This window comes from Dermacentor albipictus, chromosome 1 (genome assembly GCF_038994185.2).
Source record: "Dermacentor albipictus isolate Rhodes 1998 colony chromosome 1, USDA_Dalb.pri_finalv2, whole genome shotgun sequence".
NCBI lineage: Eukaryota > Metazoa > Arthropoda > Arachnida > Ixodida > Ixodidae > Dermacentor > Dermacentor albipictus.
The window spans coordinates 278,110,693-278,129,980 of NC_091821.1; the positions used below are offsets into that span (position 1 = coordinate 278,110,693).

General features: G+C 47.7%; 2 protein-coding genes across 4 annotated transcripts in view; one reads left to right on the forward strand and one right to left on the reverse strand.

The window, feature by feature from the left end:
* Tnks (tankyrase) overlaps positions 1-19,288 on the forward strand; it is a 370,913-nt gene that overhangs the window by 146,877 nt on the left and 204,748 nt on the right. The gene's annotated exons all lie outside the window — the stretch shown is intronic.
* Positions 9,566-19,005, reverse strand: LOC139054953 (uncharacterized). The gene is made up of 3 exons (XM_070532677.1): positions 18,572-19,005; positions 16,070-16,372; positions 9,566-9,724 (listed from the first exon to the last, which is right to left on the reverse strand). The coding sequence occupies exons 1-3, from the start codon at positions 18,806-18,808 to the stop codon at positions 9,566-9,568; spliced, it is 699 nt and encodes a 232-aa protein (XP_070388778.1). The 5' UTR covers positions 18,809-19,005.

The window sequence follows — 19,288 nt, forward strand, 5'->3', positions numbered from 1 at the left end:
AGCAAACAGATTTCCTTATCTTGCGCAAATCATGTTCTAATCACCATCATGTAGCAGCTAGGACTAGGACACAGCAACACAAAAAACTCGAGGTAACCAGGCAGATATTGTGTCATATGTAAGAGGCATGCGGCGTAGAAAGAAGATGATGTGCACATATTAGTTTGAACGGCATGAACCCTCGAGGCTCGTGACCCGAGCTGTGATCGAGGGAGAAGTAGCGCCGAGCTGGCATTATCGACGTGGCTCTGGGCCAAGAAGGTTGTAGCATCAGCATTGCACTGGCGACAGGAGCCATGGAGGTTCGGTCAAGTCCGTGACGCTGGCAGTCCAGGATGTGGCCGTTGGACTTCAGTGACATTCGAGCGAGGCTCCTTAGACCTGCTGCAGGCAGTACCAGTCACTCCAGGAAGGATCCCCCTTCAGAGGCAGACCTGCACGTACGATAGTCCCAGGGCATCTCGTCGGCACTCAAAGTAGCTGCGAAACCCGTAGTTAGGCTTAACCGGTGGTGAGGCCGAGCTGCCACGTCACCGACGGAGTTCGGGACACCGGCATCAGGGACGGACGAGTTGACTGGCCAACACCAAGGCAGCAACGTTTACGGAGTCGGCAAGAACACTGACTATGATGAAGATCCGACACGCATCGGACACGAAGATACGTGCGATGACAAAAGTCTGTAAGAACGCTCCTTTCTGATGGCATCGCAGCCATAGGCTAGGGTTGCCTGACTCTCACATAGAAAATGCCAAGGACTATCGTAAACGGGGATAAGGACATGTTTGGGCTACATAAGGGTTACCATTCCTTCATTGAGTTTTATTTTGAGTCAATTGAGTCTTCAGTGTAATTAAAATCTGTTTGCTCTGCTGCTCTGCATCTCCCAACCTCATCTCTCGTTGCATCTGCGTGCCCCAAGATCGGTGACGCGCGACATATTGAAATGTCGGCCTCGAAACATGCGAGGTGTGCAGCTTGCTGCGGCCAAAATGTGTGTGAACTAAGTGTGCCAGGGATTCAAATTCACGTGAGCCAGTGGGGGTGCTCCCGGTGCACCATGTGACTGCAGTAACGAATCACGACACTAGCTTTCCCTTTTTGCGCTCGCTTTTGTTGCTTTTATTTCTGCATGGAGAAATGCAGTGCTGCAGCTATTTCAATCTATGATCTCTCGTGTTCACGGTGATACCAAGATGGGCGGTGCAGCATCAACGGAAAGCTGCATTTGTGTGATCAGTGGTGTGATAGAACCTCCTGAAACCAGACTTTTTTCCTGGTTTTGAAGACAATACACTAAATACGTGCAATTATCTCAAATTATGCTGCTTATTTCTTCAAAATATTTCGTCATGAGATAAAAGTTTTCGGCAAACAAAATAAATAATAAATAATTCCGAGCAAGTTGGTCATCTTATTGCTGTCTCTCTTTTTAATTTACCAATTTTTTTTACGTTTTTGGGTGATGCAAATTTTGGAGGATACAATTTTTTGCGTCATCCCGATAGATTCGTATTTTAAAGCTTCTACTGTATTTACCGTGTACATTCAGTAAAACATACATGCTTCAGTTAAGGAGAGACACTCTATATTGCAACCTTTGTTTTTATACGGCATAAGTAATTACTGCGGACTCATGCCGCATTGGCATAATGCCTACCTAATGACTAATGTATTTTGAATGTAAAACCTTGCAGATAGATGCACGGTGCACTCACTCAGTGGGAAACTTGCTTCATTTGTTTTGGTGCACTTTTTATATACTATTGCCTAGTATATTGGACAACATGTTAAAAGATGTTATTGAAGGAGCTAAAGATAAAGGAGGGATGTTATTGAAGGTCTTGGACTGATGTTGAGCCCTCAGCTTATTAGCTGATTTCAATATAAAACTCTCTCAAATACAGTGTGCCCTTCATCTGTACTACAAAGGAGCAGAAAAACCATCCCTGTGAGAGTTAATACTTCTGTTTATTGGGCCAGCCATAATGTTCGAGAACCACCTCCCGAGGACAAACCAGCTACCACTCAAACCAGTATGGAAAGCACACCATAAGCCAACCACACACTTCAGAACCCTCGAATGTTGATGTCATTCCACAACGGCTTCTGCAAAGATGAGGAAGGTTGGCTGGTAAAGTTTTTACTTGTTGCTGCATTCAACCAATTCAGCCAAGAAACGGCAACCAACAAAGAAAAACTAAGAAGCATAGCAATCAAGGCAGAAAGCTGTGCTAGTTGGTGTGTCATCATTATTCAAAAGCTGGTGCGCATGTGCAAAGCTGTAAACGAGAAGAAAAAACCGGTCTGCACCATAAAACATGCATGCAAGTTTGTACCATGCATTGTTGGGGTCGTGTACCGCATACCTCTCTCATGCGGTAGATGCTACGTGGGGCAGACTGGCCGCTGCCTAAATGAACGGCTACGAGAGCACCGAACGCTGGTAGATTCATTAGCGGGGGTCGGCCATTTGGCCATGCACTGTAAGCGATGCGGGTGCGTGCCTTCGTTTGACACCACGTGTGTGCTTGGTAGGGGAGGCACAAGGTGGGGGCGCGAGATTTGTAAGGCATATCACATTGACAGGGAAGGCGATAACTGTGTCAGCACGGCTTCACTTGCCTTGTCCAAAAAAGAAAAAAGGTACTTACAGAACAGTCTGCTACATTTTGATTAGAATGAGACTGTACTGTTTTAACACTGTGTGCGCATGCACCAACGAAATGTATATATGTACCTTCGCTCGCAGTAAAAAACCAGTTGATGTTTAGCACTCATCCTGTCGTCTTCCCTGTCTTTGTCCCTGCTATTTTGCGCTAGTCTTTTGAATAATAAGATGCATACTTATCCAAAAGGGTGGTGCACTGAAATAAATCACCTTGATCAAGCTGAACGAACAATGCAGTCTAGCACTCTGCCTCATGCATGAAAGACATATGACACACCTATTTCAGTCGAATGGATCCATGTGTGATATTGAAGAAGTTGCTTCCCCTCATCTACAGCAAATCAACAGATGAAACGAGGCATGCATCAGAATGCGCAGAAGAAATCTCGCACAGTCACCTATTGTATAATCGTTAGCTAGAAAGAAGTGCAACATCCTTGTTAGTAAGGTGTACCAACACTATGCTTATGGACAAGGTACCGAACTGTGCAAACCTTGTGCTTGTTTGTCTGCCACTATTCCAGCTTGCCCATATCAATATCATGTTAGGCCATGAATGACTGCCAAGTAAAACAGCACTCAGCGAAGGGTTGATCACATGATGATCCACATGAGCAACCACAAAAACGGCTTCAGAACTGCAAGGCAGTCTACACATACATGCTTACTTTTGTGTTTAAAGAGGCAGGCTACGCAATCTTGAGTTAGAAAGTTGTGCAACACCTGTGCAGCATGTTGTCACCCCACTGGACACATGCATGGCTAGAGCCTGGATTTGTAGATCAGCATTCTTATCTGTTTTCTTCTCTGTGTTTACATGACCTCATGCTTGGGGGTTGACTTTCTGCAGAAGTACAGTGCCAGCACTAATCTGAGAAGTTTAAATCACCTCCTTCAGGGGGGACATGGCTTTTGCATCTTGAAAAATGGACAAAAAGTCAAATTTTTGAAAATCACATTTTCGATTACTCTTTTTCTGATTTTGAAATATCATCACTGCAAACCACGCAGAAGTGCCCCCAAAAAATTATTTCATCAGCCAAGGTGGCGAAAAATCTCACGGAAATAAAGAAAGAACAGAATTTTTCAAGCCACAACATCTCCGGAACAGCGCAACCGAGCGCCGCCATCTTGGGTCTCGGAAAGCGCATTTCTCCATCTTCAAATTTGCCGTTTCAGCTACCTCCTCCATACAGAAACAAGCACACAAAAAGCAAATGATTGAAGGTCGTGCCGGAGTCTGCGATTGCCCGCGCCCGCCACGTGACTCCAATACGGTTCGCCATTGGTCCGGCGCTCGCGTCGTCTGCACGGCTCTTCGCACCTCGCGAGTCTGGAAGTCTCCACTGGCCGTAATCTCGACGTGTCAAAACGGACGCTACGCAGACATCGCAGTAGCGTAGCCGATCTCTGCGTTTGTGGACGTCTCAGACCCGCAGCTAAGCATACCGAGCATCGGCAGCGCGGACATCGCTACCAAAATTCGCGTGCAGAATCCGGACACACGGCTAAGCCTTTCAGCACTCAGTGTTTCTGACCAAGCACATCGCACACGCAATCCTCGGAGCTGCCGCTAAGCTTTTCGTGCATAGGAGTCTCCAACTCGGCAATCAAGCAGATCGTGCGCGGACATCTCGGACCCTCGCCTAAGCACAAGAAATAAGCATCGGCACCTCCGACTGCGCGACTATATACAGTCATCATCATCATCATCAGCCTAGTTACGTCCACTGCAGGGCAAAGGCCTCTCCCATACTTCTCCAACTACCCCGGTCATGTACTAATTGTGGCCATGTTGTCCCTGCAAACGTCTTAATGTCATCCGCCCACCTAACTTTCTGCCGCCCCCTGCTACGCTTCCCTTCCCTTGGAATCCAGTCCGTAACCCTTAATGACCATCGGTTATCTCCCCTCCTCATTACATGTCCGGCCCATGTCCATTTCTTTTTCTTTATTTCAACTAAGATGTCATTTACCCGCGTTTGTTGCCTCACTCAATCTGCTCTTTTTTTATCCCTTAACGCTACACCGATCATTCTTCTTTCCATAGCTCGTTGCGTCGTCCTCAATTTCAGCAGAACCCTTTTCGTAAGCCTCCAGGTTTCTGCCCCATATGTGAGTACTGGTAGCACACAGCTGTTATACAGTGAAATCTCGGTACAACGAACTTCAGGGGACCGCGGGAAAATGTTCGTTATTCTGAAAGGTCGTTATAGTGAAAGCCCAAAAATTAGCCATAACAATAGCATTTCAGTAACGCAAGCGTCCTACCTTTGAAACGGTACCTCCTTGAACTCGTTTCTCACACAATGCACACGTGATCGTCAGACAAGGCACATTTATTTGAAATAGTCCGTGATCGTCTTCTGACGGGTGCAGCACAGACTCTGCAGCACGAACGATTCCAGACCGTCCGCATTCTTATGCACGCCTTCGGTCGCTGTGCCGCTTTTGGCTATAAATATGCGGAGTTTTCGCAAGCAGTCCAACGCATCTGTGGCCGACACGGACTCGTCGCGGTCTTCGGGTGCTGCCGTAACGTGCAGCAAGATTCTTGCTGGTGCTTAAAGATTTTCTCCTTATCTTTCAGAATCGTGGCGATCGTCGACCGCGCCACTCCACGTTCTTTAGCCATGATGGATTGTTTCTTCCCGTCTTCTATCTCGCGAAGAATCTCTACTCTCTCGCTCAAAGAAAAACTGCTTTCGCTTCTTCGCCGTGGTTAGAGTTGTTGAGCTCATGGCAACGCGAACGCCTGCACGCACTTCTAACACAATAATATAACCAGAAGAAAAACAAGATGGGCAGGCCTGATACGGGTGACAGCACGCGAACAACTGAGAAAACAAGCAAGAAAAACGTGATGCGTCGTCACCTCCGCAACAGGAAAAAAAAAAAAAGGCCCACTTCACCGTTAATTACTACTTTTTTTTTTCTTCTGCCGCACCGTCTCAGGTTTTACGAGCCCATGCTCCCCGCCTCTCCACTCAAAAAACCTGGTGCGTCATTGCCTCCACAACGGAGAAGGAAAAAAAAAGTCTCCGCCCGCATCTTTCTCCTTCCGCGCCATCTCAGGTTTTTGCGGGAAGCAAGTTGCAAGGCGGCCCGCTCTTCGCGCTGCGTCGTCTGCTAGCTTAGAGCTCCGACTGCCGTGACAGATACACTGAAATCTAAGAATCCTCGCATTTCGGGATATGAGTTCGTAGTACTGAGGTGTTGTTAAGATGACACGGAAATTAAATAACGATCGTTATTCTGAAATGTTCGTTATTCTGAAGTTCGTAGTAGTGAAATATTTTTACATTGAAACTATAAGCAGTCGGCACGGGATTTCATAAAAGTTCGTTAATCTGAAATGTTCGTTAATGTGGTGTTCGTTGTAACGGGGTTTGACTGTACACTTTCCTTTTGAGGGATAGTGGCAACCTGCTGTTCATGATTTGAGAATGCCTGCCAAACGCACCCCAGCCCATTCTTATTCTTCTGGTTATTTCAGTCTCATGATCCGGATCCGTGGTCACTACCTGCCCTAAGTAGATGTATTCCCTTACCACTTCCAGTGCCTCGCTACCTATCGTAAACTGCTGTTCTCTTCCGAGACTGTTAAACATTACTTTAGTTTTCTGCAGATTAATTTTCAGACCCACCCTTCTGCTTTGCCTCTCCAGGTCAGTGAGCATGCATTGCAATTGGTCTCCTGAGTTACTAAGCAAGGCAATATCATCAGCGAATCGCAAGTTGCTAAGGTATTCTCCATCAACTTTTATCCCCCATTCTTCCCACTCCAGGTCTCTGAATACCTCCTGTAAACATGCGGTGAATAGCATTGGAGAGATCGTATCTCCCTGTCTGACGCCTTTCTTTATTGGGATTTTATTGCTTTCTTTGTGGAGGACTACGGTGGCTGTCGAGCCGCTATAGATATCTTCCAGTATTTTTACGTATGGCTCATCTACAACCTGATTCCGTAATGCCTCCATGACTGCTGAGGTTTCGACTGAATCAAATGCTTTCTCGTAATCAATGAAAGCTATAAATAAGGGTTGGTTATAGTCTGCACATTTTTCTATCACCTGATTGATAGTGTGAATATGGTCTATTGTTGAGTAGCCTTTACGGAATCATGCCTGGTCCTTTGGTTGACAGAAGTCTAAGGTGTTCCTGATTCTATTTGCGATTACCTTAGTAAATACTTTGTAGGCGACGGACAGTAAGCTGATCGGTCTATAATTTTTCAAGTCTTTGGCGTCCCCTTTCTTGTGGATTAGGATTATGTTAGCGTTCTTCCAAGATTCCATTACGCTCGAGGTTATGAGGCATTGTGTATACAGGGTGGCCAGTTTCTCTAGAACAATCTGACCACCATCCTTCAACAAATCTGCTGTTACCTGATCCTCCCCAGCTGCCTTCCCCCTTTGCATAGCTCCTAAGGCTTTCTTTACTTCTTCTGGCATTACCTGCGGGATTTCGAATTCCTCTAGCCCATTTTCGCTTCCACGATCGTCGTGGTTGCCACTGGTACTATATAAATCTCTGTAGAACTCCTCAGCCACTTGAACTCTCTCATCCATATTAGTAACGATATTGCCGGCTTTGTCTCTCAACGCACACATCTGATTCTTGCCTATTCCTAGTTTCTTCTTCACTGTTTTTAGGCTTCCTCTGTTCCTGAGAGCCTGTTCAATTCTATCCATATTATAGTTCCTGATGTCCGCTGTCTTACGCTTGTTGATTAACTTAGAAAGTTCTGCCAGTTCTATTCTAGCTGTAGGGTTAGAGGCTTTCATACATTGGCGTTTCTTGATCAGATCTTTTGTCTCCTGCGATAGCTTACTGGTTTCCTGTCTAACGGCTTTACCACCGACTTCTATTGCGCACTCCTTAATGATGCCCATGAGATTGTCGTTCATTGCTTCAACACTAAGGTCCTCTTCCTGAGTTAAAGCCGAGTACCTGTTCTGTAGCTTGATCCGGAATTCCTCTAGTTTCCCTTTTACCGCTAACTCATTTATTGGCTTCTTGTGTACCAGTTTCTTCCGTTCTCTCCTTAAGTCGAGGCTAATTCGAGTTCTTACCATCCTATGGTCACTGCAGCGTACCTTGCCGAGCACGTCTACATCTTGTATGATGCCAGGGTTCGCGCAGAGTATGAAGTCGATTTCATTTCTAGTCTCACCATTCGGGCTCCTCCACGTCCACTTTCGACTAACCCGCTTGCGGAAAAAGGTATTCATTATCCGCATATTATTCTGTTCTGCAAACTCTACTAATAACTCTCCTCTGCTATTCCTAGAGCCTATGCCATATTCCCCCACTGACTTGTCTCCAGCCTGTTTCTTGCCTACCCTGGCATTGAAGTCGCCCATCAGTATAGTGTATTTTGTATTGACTTTACCCATCGCCAATTCCACATCTTCATAAAAGCTTTCGACTTCCTGGTCATCATGACTGCATGTAGGGGCATAGACTTGTACCACCTTCAATTTGTACCTCTTATTAAGTTTCACAACAAGACCTGCCACCGTCTCGTTAATGCTAAGGAATTCCTGCATGTTACCAGCTATTTCCTTATTAACCAGGAATCCGACTCCTAGTTCTCGTCTCTCAGCTAAGCCCCGGTAGCATAGTACGTGCCCACTTATTAGCACTGTATATGCTTCTTTTGTCCTCCTAACCTCACTGAGCCCTATTATATCCCATTTACTACCCTCTAATTCCTCCAATAACACTGCTAGACTCGCCTCACTAGATAACGTTTTAACGTTAAATGTTGCCAGGTTCAGATTCCAATGGTGGCCTGTCCGGAGCCAGGTATTCTTAGCACCCTCTGCAGCGTCACAGATCTGACCGCCGCCGTGGTCAGTTGCTTCGCGGCTGCTGGGGACTGAGGGCCGGGGTTTGATTGTTGTATTCATATGGGAGGTTGTGGCCAAGTACTGCACCAAGGTGGCCAATCTTGCTCTGGTAAGAGAGTGCGTTACTAGTTCTGGTCACCGGGATCAGGCCGCACTCCAGGCCTGTTTGTGCAATTTTCTCAACACATGGTTGAGAATTTCATGTAGACGCTGTGAATAAGACTTTAGGTACGTCTTAGTTGAACTATGCACTGGCATAAGAGACCATGAATAATATAAAAGCACTGCGAACACTTACCCCTCAAAACTCCACTCGGCAGCCGCGCTGCCGGATTTATTATTATTCGTCCGGACTCTTTGGTACGCTCTCTCGAGTGACTTCCATTTATTGGTTACTTGAACCACGGTGAGGCAGCAGCCGAATTCATCATTGAGCGAGTCTGTCAAAAACAGCATCAGCTGCTTTTTGGTCCGGCGTGCAGAACAATACAAAATGTAACGCAAATACACAAACGCATAGAATGCTAAGACTCACCTTAGTCCCCCCTTTTGCCCGATGCAGCCGAAGTGTTCCTTGTAATTTTCTATAAGGAATTTTGTTTTTCGGCCGCTCCACAAGGCTTCTTCGCTGTCGTGCTGCCGAGTCGGCATGGCTGCCGCGTCCACGGCAGCAGCTTCGGTGGTACGCAGCGTGGCGTCTCCACAACGCGAAGTTGCAGCTCCTGACCGCTCTGTTCGCTCAGAATCTGCGGCGAAACCCCCCGGTGTGCAAAGCACCCTCACCCTTCTTCCATCTGCAAAAATAAGGGAAGAAATGTCGCCACTTCACACATATACAAACCATGCTATTATGCTTACACCATGCTTACAGAGTACAATAGCAAACTTACCTGCTGTAGAGTAAAGCTCGGCATCACCGTCGAAGGTAATGACTCCAAACTCATCGTAAATTAGGTACAGCTCTGTTGGGCTGCCATCAATTTCTACTAGCACAGACATTTTACTTGCGGCGTCTACTTCGTTCACTTCAACCCGTCTGCTATGGCGGAAGGGTCACGCGGCTGCACCTCTTCCCAGTCTGGTTCAAAGGTGCACTGCACCGCGGCGACACCTCACCTCGCACCCTGCGCAATCGTGGACGAGAGTGCAGGGGGCGCCTCTGCACCTCAGGGAATCGAGGGTTTAGGTGCAGTGCACCCTGGATGAGTGCAGAAAGTGCAGAGAACCCAAGCTGAATCGAATAGACCTATAAGTTGCAGGCATTCGCCATGAGGGGTGCTCGTTGCCTTTTTGCGGAGACGAGAAAAGGGAGAGGGCACGGAACCAAGTTTACCGAACAACGCGGCAGGCATCTACTAAAGGAGCCATTGACAGTGCGCAGCAATTCACTGTTACCGCCATTACGTTCCACAAAACTGCGCACAACGTTCGCCGGAAACGGAAAGTTGATTTAAAGTGCCGCCTGGCTGCCACTCCGGCAACTATACTGGCCTCAGAGACTGGCACACTAACTTTTTTGTTGCGAATCACGGAGGCCATGGTTTAAACTGACGTATTATCGAGATATGGGCACACTGGCTGTTCAATTTATCCGGCAAAATTTGCATGGAAACTGTTGGGACCGCCGAAAACCTTCGAATTGCGCGGGATTCGAATAAACCGAGTTCGAATTAACGAGGTTTTACTGGAGTACATTGAGCGTCGACTCTTCGAGCCCGCATCTAGGCATTTCGCGCATTGGCACCTCGGACTGTGCAGCTAGATACTTCGCACTTCGGCACCTCGGACTGCACGACTAAGCACATCCGACAGTCGACTCCTCAAGCCCGCAGCTACTAATTTCGTGCGTCAGCACCTCGGACTGTGCGACTAAGAACGCAATGTGTCGACTCCTCGAGCCCCCGACTAGGCATTTCGCGCATTGGCACCTCGGACTGCGCGGCTAGGTACTTTGCACGTCGGCACCTCGATTTGCGCAAATCAGAGGGCAGAGACCCAAAAAGTCGCCTGTAAGCAAACACAGCAAAAACTACAATACTGGTGCATATTGAGAGATGTGAACTGCTCCATAAACTTTGAGAGACGTTTTCTAAAAAGTGTGTTTTGGGCGCTCTGCATTTACTGTGGAAAGGGCAGCATGGGAATGCCTGGACCAATTTTAATCCTGTCTGTTTTTATGTATTCCCTGAAGTGTGCTTGAGGGTATGACAGTCTTCAATGTATTGCTGAGGGCTTAGTTTTTATTCTGCATGCTAATTTGTGAGTGACAAGTTCTGGTACAATTGGAAAAAGTGAACATGATGTTCTGTGTAAAAAGAAAATAAAGCAGTTAAAAATTTTTGGAACTGTTGTACCCTGTAGTGCTCTTGTGGGCAAAGATTAAAACTACAGGCAGCTTCTTGGCATGTTTTGTTACAGTGCCAGGTTTTTTCCACAGGCGGAACACATGTAACGTTTTGTAACTTGAAAACTAGTCAAGATATCGTAATGAAACTGCATATACCTTTATTTCAGACACTTTTGAGTGTGGCTGCCAAATTTCGTTGATCTAGGTCAAAGAACAAAAAAGTTAGCTCTGATCGCCACCTCTCCCCTTAACAGAGCAAGACACAGATGCATTGACAACCCATTAGCAGCCTTTATAACTTGCAAGACAAATGTCTAAGCACTCGGAGTATATATGCCGAAAACTATGGGTGCATCAGTGAAGTCTACTGTTCTAAAATCAGCCATGCCAGCAGTGCTTCATGACCATAATAGTGTTTAAAGAACCTTATTAACCACCATTTGTGTTGATTTCATTGGCTTGGCAACTTGCACACAGCCTAAAACGGGGGAAGTCAGTTTTGCCCGAAAGGGGAAGCATTGATAGCGAAAGTAAAGTATTAGACAACTACACAAAGTAAGGCTCATAGTTTTATAGGCTGTAGAAATGGCAGTCAACATTCACTTACTAACTGAGCAAGCTTGGTGTTATGCATGCACAGACAAGCATGATCTTACTCAATGACTACAAGCACTCGTTATCACAACACTGGCATGATGAGCGCCAGCAATGGGAAGTAAATGCCTTGTTCTGCCTTTCACTTCACCATTTCAATGGTGCCGCATCTCCAAAACTCAAGATTACACGACCTCCACACAGATGAGCTCCGACATACGAGGGCTATGCTCAGTTATGTGAACAGCCATGCGCAGCCACAGTCAGGCTAGAGAAGACGCGCGTACCTGCCATGGTAGCATGGTAACTGTGGCGTTGCACTACTACGCCTGAGGGCGTGGAATTGAATCCGGGGCACAGCTGCCGCATTTTGAAGGAAGTGCAATGCAAAAATGCCCACCTTCCATGCATTGGGTGCACATTAAAGAATCCCAGGTGGTCAAAGTTCACCCGTAGTCCCCCACTACGACGTGCCTCATAATGAGATCGTTGTTTTGGCATGTAAAACCCCAGAATGTAATTTTGAAGACACATGCTCTCCTACCCTAGCATGCATTGGATCACGTGACCTCCATCATTGGGCACATGGGAAAGCGGCATTAAGCCCCCCTTTTTCTCAGCTCACCAGTGCAAAACAAGCCACCCTGCCTTCTTACCCGCAGCATACAATGCGCGGGCCACTCATTATCCCCCTCACTTGGACTTTATTCGGAAAATCATAGCCATGGCAAAAATGCGCCTGGAGTGTCCATATCTTTGATTAACCCCTAATTGCCAATGTTGAGGTAACTTGTCATCAGAACAAGCCTTCTCTGGTCCCAATGTCAAGCTAACTCGTGAACTTTTCACAATTTTTGCATGTGTGTATGTGTGCAGTTTCTTGTAATTTTGACAAATAAATAATAAACAATGACTTTTGCTATATTTTTCAAGAAAATCAGTAAAAATGCGATAAGCAATCCTGGTATCATATTTTTCAGGAAAAGTTGGTGCAATATATGAAGGAGGAAAGAACTTTATTGTGTGCCCTGCGAGTTGGTGGGGAGGGCCAAAGGCCCCGCCTAGGTGGCGGCCAGGAGTTAGTGGGTCCTGGCGGCAACCTTCGGCCCGCTGGACGGCCTGCAATATATGAAGGTCTAAAAAAAATTTCACACTTCAAAAAAATTTGGAGTACGCTTAAAGGGAAGCTGAAAGGTTTTCCAGAAAAAATGAGTGAACATCTGTACATAATGGTTTTCAACCCTCCGAATTCGAATATCGTATCGAAATTGAGCGAAAGAAAGCGCAAATATATTTTATTTCGGCGAAAAGTGCAGCAGCGGACACGCCCAGCTCGCGCGTCTCGTTTCTGCCTCTGATTGGTCGGTGCACCTCGTGACATCAACTCTAGTAACCGACCGCTGCCGCTACACATGAAGCGCGGTGCCAGGTAGTTTGCTACTGTTTTTCTGAGACGGTAATGGACTGCGTTTTTCTGAGGAGTTCGGCGTTACTCCCTACATGTACGAGCCGATTGCGAAGAGCAGGCCTCTCGAAGAAGCAAACGATGCTGGTGCGAGCAGTGCTTTCGACGCGAACGAAAGCAAAGTCTTGGGATCTCCTCGTGTTGCAAATGCTCTTTGGTGAGTATGATTTTTGCAAAGCGATCTAGTGATCTCGCCGATCTTTCGCCGATCTAGTGAGCTCGTTTCCAGTCAAACAACTGTAGTGTTGTGTTCCTGCATGCCTCCTCGTGGAACGTAAGTAGGGATGTGATCGTCGGCATTTGTGCGCTGTCCAAAGCTGCCGGCAAACTCTAAAGATGGTTTAAACGCTTGAAAAGCTTCCCGGTTCATGCAGTATGTGTAGTGACCTTCATCTGTTGACTACCACTCACGTTGATTACCACTCACGTTGACTACCACGCACGTTTACTACCACTCTACATACACGCAGACGCACCAACAAAGGAATGCAGGGTCGATCGAAGCAGATTACGATGGCACACACGCAGAAACAAGGGCGGTCAGGCACGGTCGCGGACGCTGCGAAGGAACGAAACAGAGTTGACGTCACAACACCGCGGTTTCCGGTCTCCGCTCCGCTCGCTCACTCAACGGGGGGCGGAGCTACAGCGCAATTTCAGCCGACGATTACGTCGCTCCTAATTGAAAAAAAAAAAAAAATTTACCTACATGGTTTATAAGGTTCCCGCATCCGTATATCAGCGTCTTATTGAATTCGACAGACTCTTCAGCTTCCCTTTAAACTTCCCCTTTAAAGGGCCCGTCGCCAGGTCTGGCCATTTTGAGCTGACAAGCGCAGAGAATACATTGCACGATAACGATCGTATCTACAAAGTATTACATCACTAGGCGCCCTGGAAAGATCTGAAATTTCAAACCAAGCGCCGTTTTTCCTTCTCCTCACGGCCACTGCACTCCAAGCCGGAGGATGATGTGCTCATGTGCCTGCACCTACGTTACTAGTGTCCGCAGTGTGATTTAGCTCGTGATGACACGTGACTTCGAGAATTATTCAAGACAACGTCTGTTACCTGTGTGATCTGTTGCTTGAATTGACGAATTGAAGTTTAGAGAAATAATAAAACCTACAAATGGAATTTCTGCGGGTTTTTTGCATTACTTCCCACCGAAGCAAGAGAGATGTACTTCCGCTTCGTCTGCTTGTTCCCACGGTCGTCCAGTCACATGCATAGGTACCGAAACTATGCCATTTTCTACCGTGCTCCAGCAGCGTGATCATGCTCTGCGATCCGCTTGTTCTGCCTCAGTATTCGTGTAGCACTGAATTATACCCCTAGTCATGTTTCCTTGTGCACAGCGCGGAAACGAGACAACAGCTCGCGCGTGATGCCATCAGCGGAAGTGCATTGCGCCGGAAAAAAATAAAGTGAGGAGAGAAAAAAAAAATGAAGGCGGGGCCTGTGACATATGCGTCACGCGATCCTTGAGGTCTGGTATAGGAGAACACAGGGAAGGAATTTCGCTTGCAGAGGCTAGACTGGGTGAGTGAAGAGAGTGTCTTGCTTGGCAGTAAAGCCTGCCTGCTGAAATCATGGGTTCCTGGCACTGAATTATTTCTGTCTCGGCTATTAATGAGCCGATTTGAAAAATTTTTGCAGCAGAACACTGCCTAGCGGACACGTAACAACTTCCAGCGTATAAACAAAATTTGCTATGGGGCCTGGTGAGGGGTCCTTTAACAGTGGAGCACGGTACTGTAACGTGCCAAGGGAGACGACGCTTACAGCAGCATGGTCAGTGCAGGAAAGAACGAAGGTTTATTGAGAGCATGGCTTATAAAGACATGAATGCAGCGCGCTGTACAACTGCGCATCACAGATGCGCATCCGCGCTGATATAATCAGTACACACGTCCGATACATCCTCCCTCGGGCAACAAACAAAACAGATTTAGATACATATACACATTTGCCAAAACTTATGACACTTGCTTAAAATGTTCATCATAATGAAGCTTCTGGGGAGGCCGGACGACACGAGTCGACCTTCTAGTAGCATGCGTCGGTTGGATGCCAGGCGAAAGATCGCCGTCACTTGCTGGTAGCATTGCTCCTACGGTTGTTTCTAGAGATGACGTCTCGGTGGCTTGCGCTGTTGGTTCAGCTGGTGCTGCAGGCGCCGGCGCACCAGAACTTTCGCATGGTGGAATCTCCTCGCAGTCGTCATCACTTTCACTGCTATACGGTTCACCCGTCCTAAGTAGATGTCGGCGGTTGCGCCGCAGAACACGTCGATCTTGCGTTCGTACCAAATAGGAACGTGGAGCAGTTTCACCAACGACCTTCGCTTTTGGGGACCACGCAGTCGCATCCTGAAGCCTCACCTTCGTGCCTCTGTGCAGTATTGGCAAAGGCCTCCCGGCCTTGGCTTGGTGGCGCTTCCTCACAGGGGTCCGGGACACCCTACCGAAGTCAGGAAGGTTAGAACGAAGTCGCCTTCTTTGCAGAAGCTCACCCGGAGAATGCCCATCTTCCAGTGGTGTTGAGCGATAGGCTAGCAAACCCAGCCAGAAGTCCTCCCTCGCCTCTCGAGTCTTTTTCAGGATGCGCTTTACGATTTGGACACCTTTCTCAGCCAAGCCGTTCGACTGCGGATAACGGGGGCTGGAGGTTACATGCTTGAAATCGTATGTTTTGGCAAATCTGGCAAATTCATGGCTTGAAAACTGGGGTCCGTTATCCGTGCAAACTTCTACAGGTACGCCGTACCTGGCGAACATGGCGCTAAGGGCTGCGATCGTAGTTGCTGCAGTTGTGTCGTCAAGTTTCTCAACCTCAGGGAAATTTGAAAAGGCGTCGTAAGCAACCACGTACGAATCTCCAGCATAAGAAAAGATATCTACGCCGACCCTATACCAAGCACATTTTGGAACTGGCCGCATTAAAAGTGGTTCATGTGGTTGCCTGTACGCGTACTTTCGGCAGGGTGCGCAGCTTTCTACTAGCGCATCTATTTCGCCGTTCAGACCGGGCCAAAATACAAGAGTTCGGGCCCTCTCTTTGCACTTTTGCAACCCGAGGTGGCCCGCATGTATCCTGTTCAGGATGCTTTGTCTCATACTCCTCGGTATTACAACTTTCGAGCCCTTCATCACTGTTCCATTAACGACTGACAGCTCTTTCGCAAAAGGCTTGAGTTCCCCGGTCACCGGCTGTCCGCTTGTTAAGCTCTTCCTCACGGCCTGTAAGTATACGTCACGAGACGTTTCTTGCTGCAGTAGCCGCTGCGTTTCGGAAGTGACCATGTAGCCCAAGGACTGCACCGCATGGATCTCCACGTCGTCGGTGGTACCAGAAGTGGTGCCAACTTGATCTTTGCCCTGGTCAGCCGTTGAGCGTGACAACATGTCAGCGAGAACCAGCTGTTTCCCGGGAATGTACTGCAAGACAAAGTTGTATTTTAGTAGCCGCAAAAAGAATCTTTGCACTCGCGGTGGCATGTCGGCGATTTCCTTTTGCGCGATCGCTATAAGCGGCTTATGGTCTGTTTCGATAAGCACTTTTCTTCCGTACACAAACTCGTGAAACTTTTCACAGCCAAAACAAATTCCGAGTGCCTCCTTTTCAATTTGTGCATAGCTTTGCTCGGCTCGGGTTAATACACGAGATGCATACGCTACCGGTCGCCATTCACCATTGTAGTCTTGCAATAATGCTGCACCAACACCTTCCTTTGATGCGTCGCACGTTATCTTAGTTTCTCGGTGCGGATCAAAGATTGCAAGCAGGGGGGCGGTAGTCAAAACTTGCGTTAAGATTTGCCACTCTTTCGCGTGGTGTTCTGTCCATTGGAACTCTGCGCGGGACTTGATAAGCTCTCGTAGAAGCGTCGTTCGCTCGGACAATCGTGGCACGAATTTGCTGAAATAGTTCAGCACTCCCAGCATCCGCTGGACGTCAATCTTGGACGTTGGTGTCGGCATGTTCGCCAGGCTTTCGATAAGCTTTGGGTCAGGCGATATGCCCGTTCGGCTTATGACGTCACCAAGGAATTTGACTGATTTCACACCGAACTTGCATTTCTGCGCGTTGAAAGTCAATCCTGCTTTCTCGGCAGCCTTAAGCACTTCTGTCAACCGTTCGTCGTGTTCTTTTTTACTGGAACCCCAAACTAAAATGTCGTCAATGTATACCAGCACCCCAGGTAGGCCCTCGAATACTTGACTCATGGTTTGTTGGAATACCTCCGGTGCGGACGAAATGCCGAAAGGCAGACGCAGAAAACGGTATCTCCCAAACGGTGAAGAGAAAGTGCAGATCTTAGATGTGCGCTCGTCAAGCGGTATCTGATGATAGCCGGAGTTCGCGTCAAGACAGCTGAAGTACGCGGCATTGGTTAAACGGGCTTCCAAATCTTCGCGCCTAGGAAGCGGGAAATGCTGCCGCTTTATGTACTTGTTCACAGCTCTGGGGTCCATGCACACGCGTAGTGTGCCATCTTTCTTTTTTGCCAGAACTAAAGGACTGGCCCAGTCGGTAGGCTCGTTCACTTTGACAATTATGCCCGCACGCACCATTCTTTCAAGTTCCTTCTTTAGAGGCTCTTCCAGTGCCAAAGGAATTCGTCGAGCTGGTTGCACGACTGGCACCGCTTCAGCTTGCAGGACCATGCTGTATGCCTGCTGCAAACAACCGAGGCCCTCGAAGACATGCCTGAATTTCTTGAGAAGTCCGTCGTAGGAAATTTTGTCTACGGCGCCTACTTTACGCTGGACCAGCCCCAAAGCCTCACTAGCTTCTAGCCCGAGTATGGCCTGGCGACCATTCTTCACAACAAAAAATGTGACCGTAGCAGAAGTATTACGAAGCCTTACTTCCTGCGTAGACGTTCCATAGCACGCTATGGTACCGCCGTTATACGCCCTCAGCACCGAATTCGTTGGCTTCAACTCTTCAGCTCCCCTCAGTTGGCGGTAAATTGACATGGGAAACAGGCTTGCCTGCGACCCCGTATCCACTTTAAAGCTTATCTCGCGATTGCGAACTTGGGCTTTAACCGTCCAATCCCTTTCGTGATTAGATGTCGTGATTTCGAGAATGTCAAAGTCCTCGTCTTGCTGTTTTTGGACTTCGCTGACTACCGCTGACGCGCAACTACTTGCAAAGTGGTTCAGCTTGTGGCACAAACGACACCTCTTGCCAAACGCTGGGCATTGCTTCGGTTTATGGCAGCGGTTGCACTTACGACAGTGAAATTGTTCTTTTCCTTGCTTCCGCTCTTTTGTGGGCGCCGCCGTGCGCCTCGATACGGCATCGACTCTGTCTTCCCCGCTACGCCATACTTCGTTTCGCTGTGCTGCAGTCTCCGCTGCTTTACACATTTGCTCTGCTTTTTGCAAAGTCAGTTGGCTGTCACGAAGCATTTTTTCCCGTAGTCTAGGATCCTGCGTGCCAAATACGATCTGGTCCCTTATCATGGATTCTTGCAAAACGCCAACATTACACTGCGCTGCTTGCTTTTTCAGGTCACGAACAAATTTTTCAAATGGTTCTCCCTCCGCTTGCTTTCTTGAACGGAATACATATCTCTCGTGCACTTCATTGCTCACTTCGGCGCAATAGGCATCAAATTTTCTCACCACTGTACTGTAGTCGGTCTTGTCTTCATCCAGCGCGAACTGGAAGTTGTTGAAGACGTCCAGCGCGTCGTCACCCGCCATGCTCAGCAGGAGGGCTGCCTTCGATGATTCCGTTCTCGGCTGGTCCTTTGCCACCGTTGCCTGCAGAAATAACTCAAATTTCTGCTTGAAACGCTTCCAGTTTTCCGTGACGTTACCCGTCAGCCGCAATGGCTGTGGTGCCTTCAGCAGGTCCATAACGCGTTCTTCGCGGGAACGGTTCCCCTCAGGCGTCGACAGGCAGCGCAGCAACTTCTGACACCATGTAACGTGCCAAGGGAGACGACGCTTACAGCAGCATGGTCAGTGCAGGAAAGAACGAAGGTTTATTGAGAGCATGGCTTATAAAGACATGAATGCAGCGCGCTGTACAACTGCGCATCACAGATGCGCATCCGCGCTGATATAATCAGTACACACGTCCGATACAGGTACCATTCTAAGATCCCTGACTGCTTCTCACACTTCCTGGCAACTGCAGCTTATGTAACCGTAATGTTTACCAGGAAACACTGGTGGCGAACACTGTGCTTGAAGGTGAGCTTTCTGGTAGGAACGCAACCTCTTGCGTGGGCCAATCCCGGAGGTAGTGCACGGCCGTGCCGAAAAAATTTTAAGGTTTCTGTTATTTTTCGTACTTTTAATATTTTTATTTTAATATTTATAATATTTAAGCTT

Bases quoted from the DNA above. Each gene is read 5' to 3' on its own strand.
- LOC139054953 (XM_070532677.1), bottom strand. From the start codon at position 18,808: ATGGACCTGCTGAAGGCACCACAGCCATTGCGGCTGACGGGTAACGTC. The intron at 16,373-18,571 runs GTGAGAAAATTT...TTTGTCTTGCAG, and splicing joins AGACCGACTACAGTACAGTG to TACATTCCCGGGAAACAGCT. The intron at 9,725-16,069 runs GTTGTAATACCG...GCACTCATCCAG, and splicing joins CAGTGATGAAGGGCTCGAAA to GGTGCACTGCACCTAAACCC.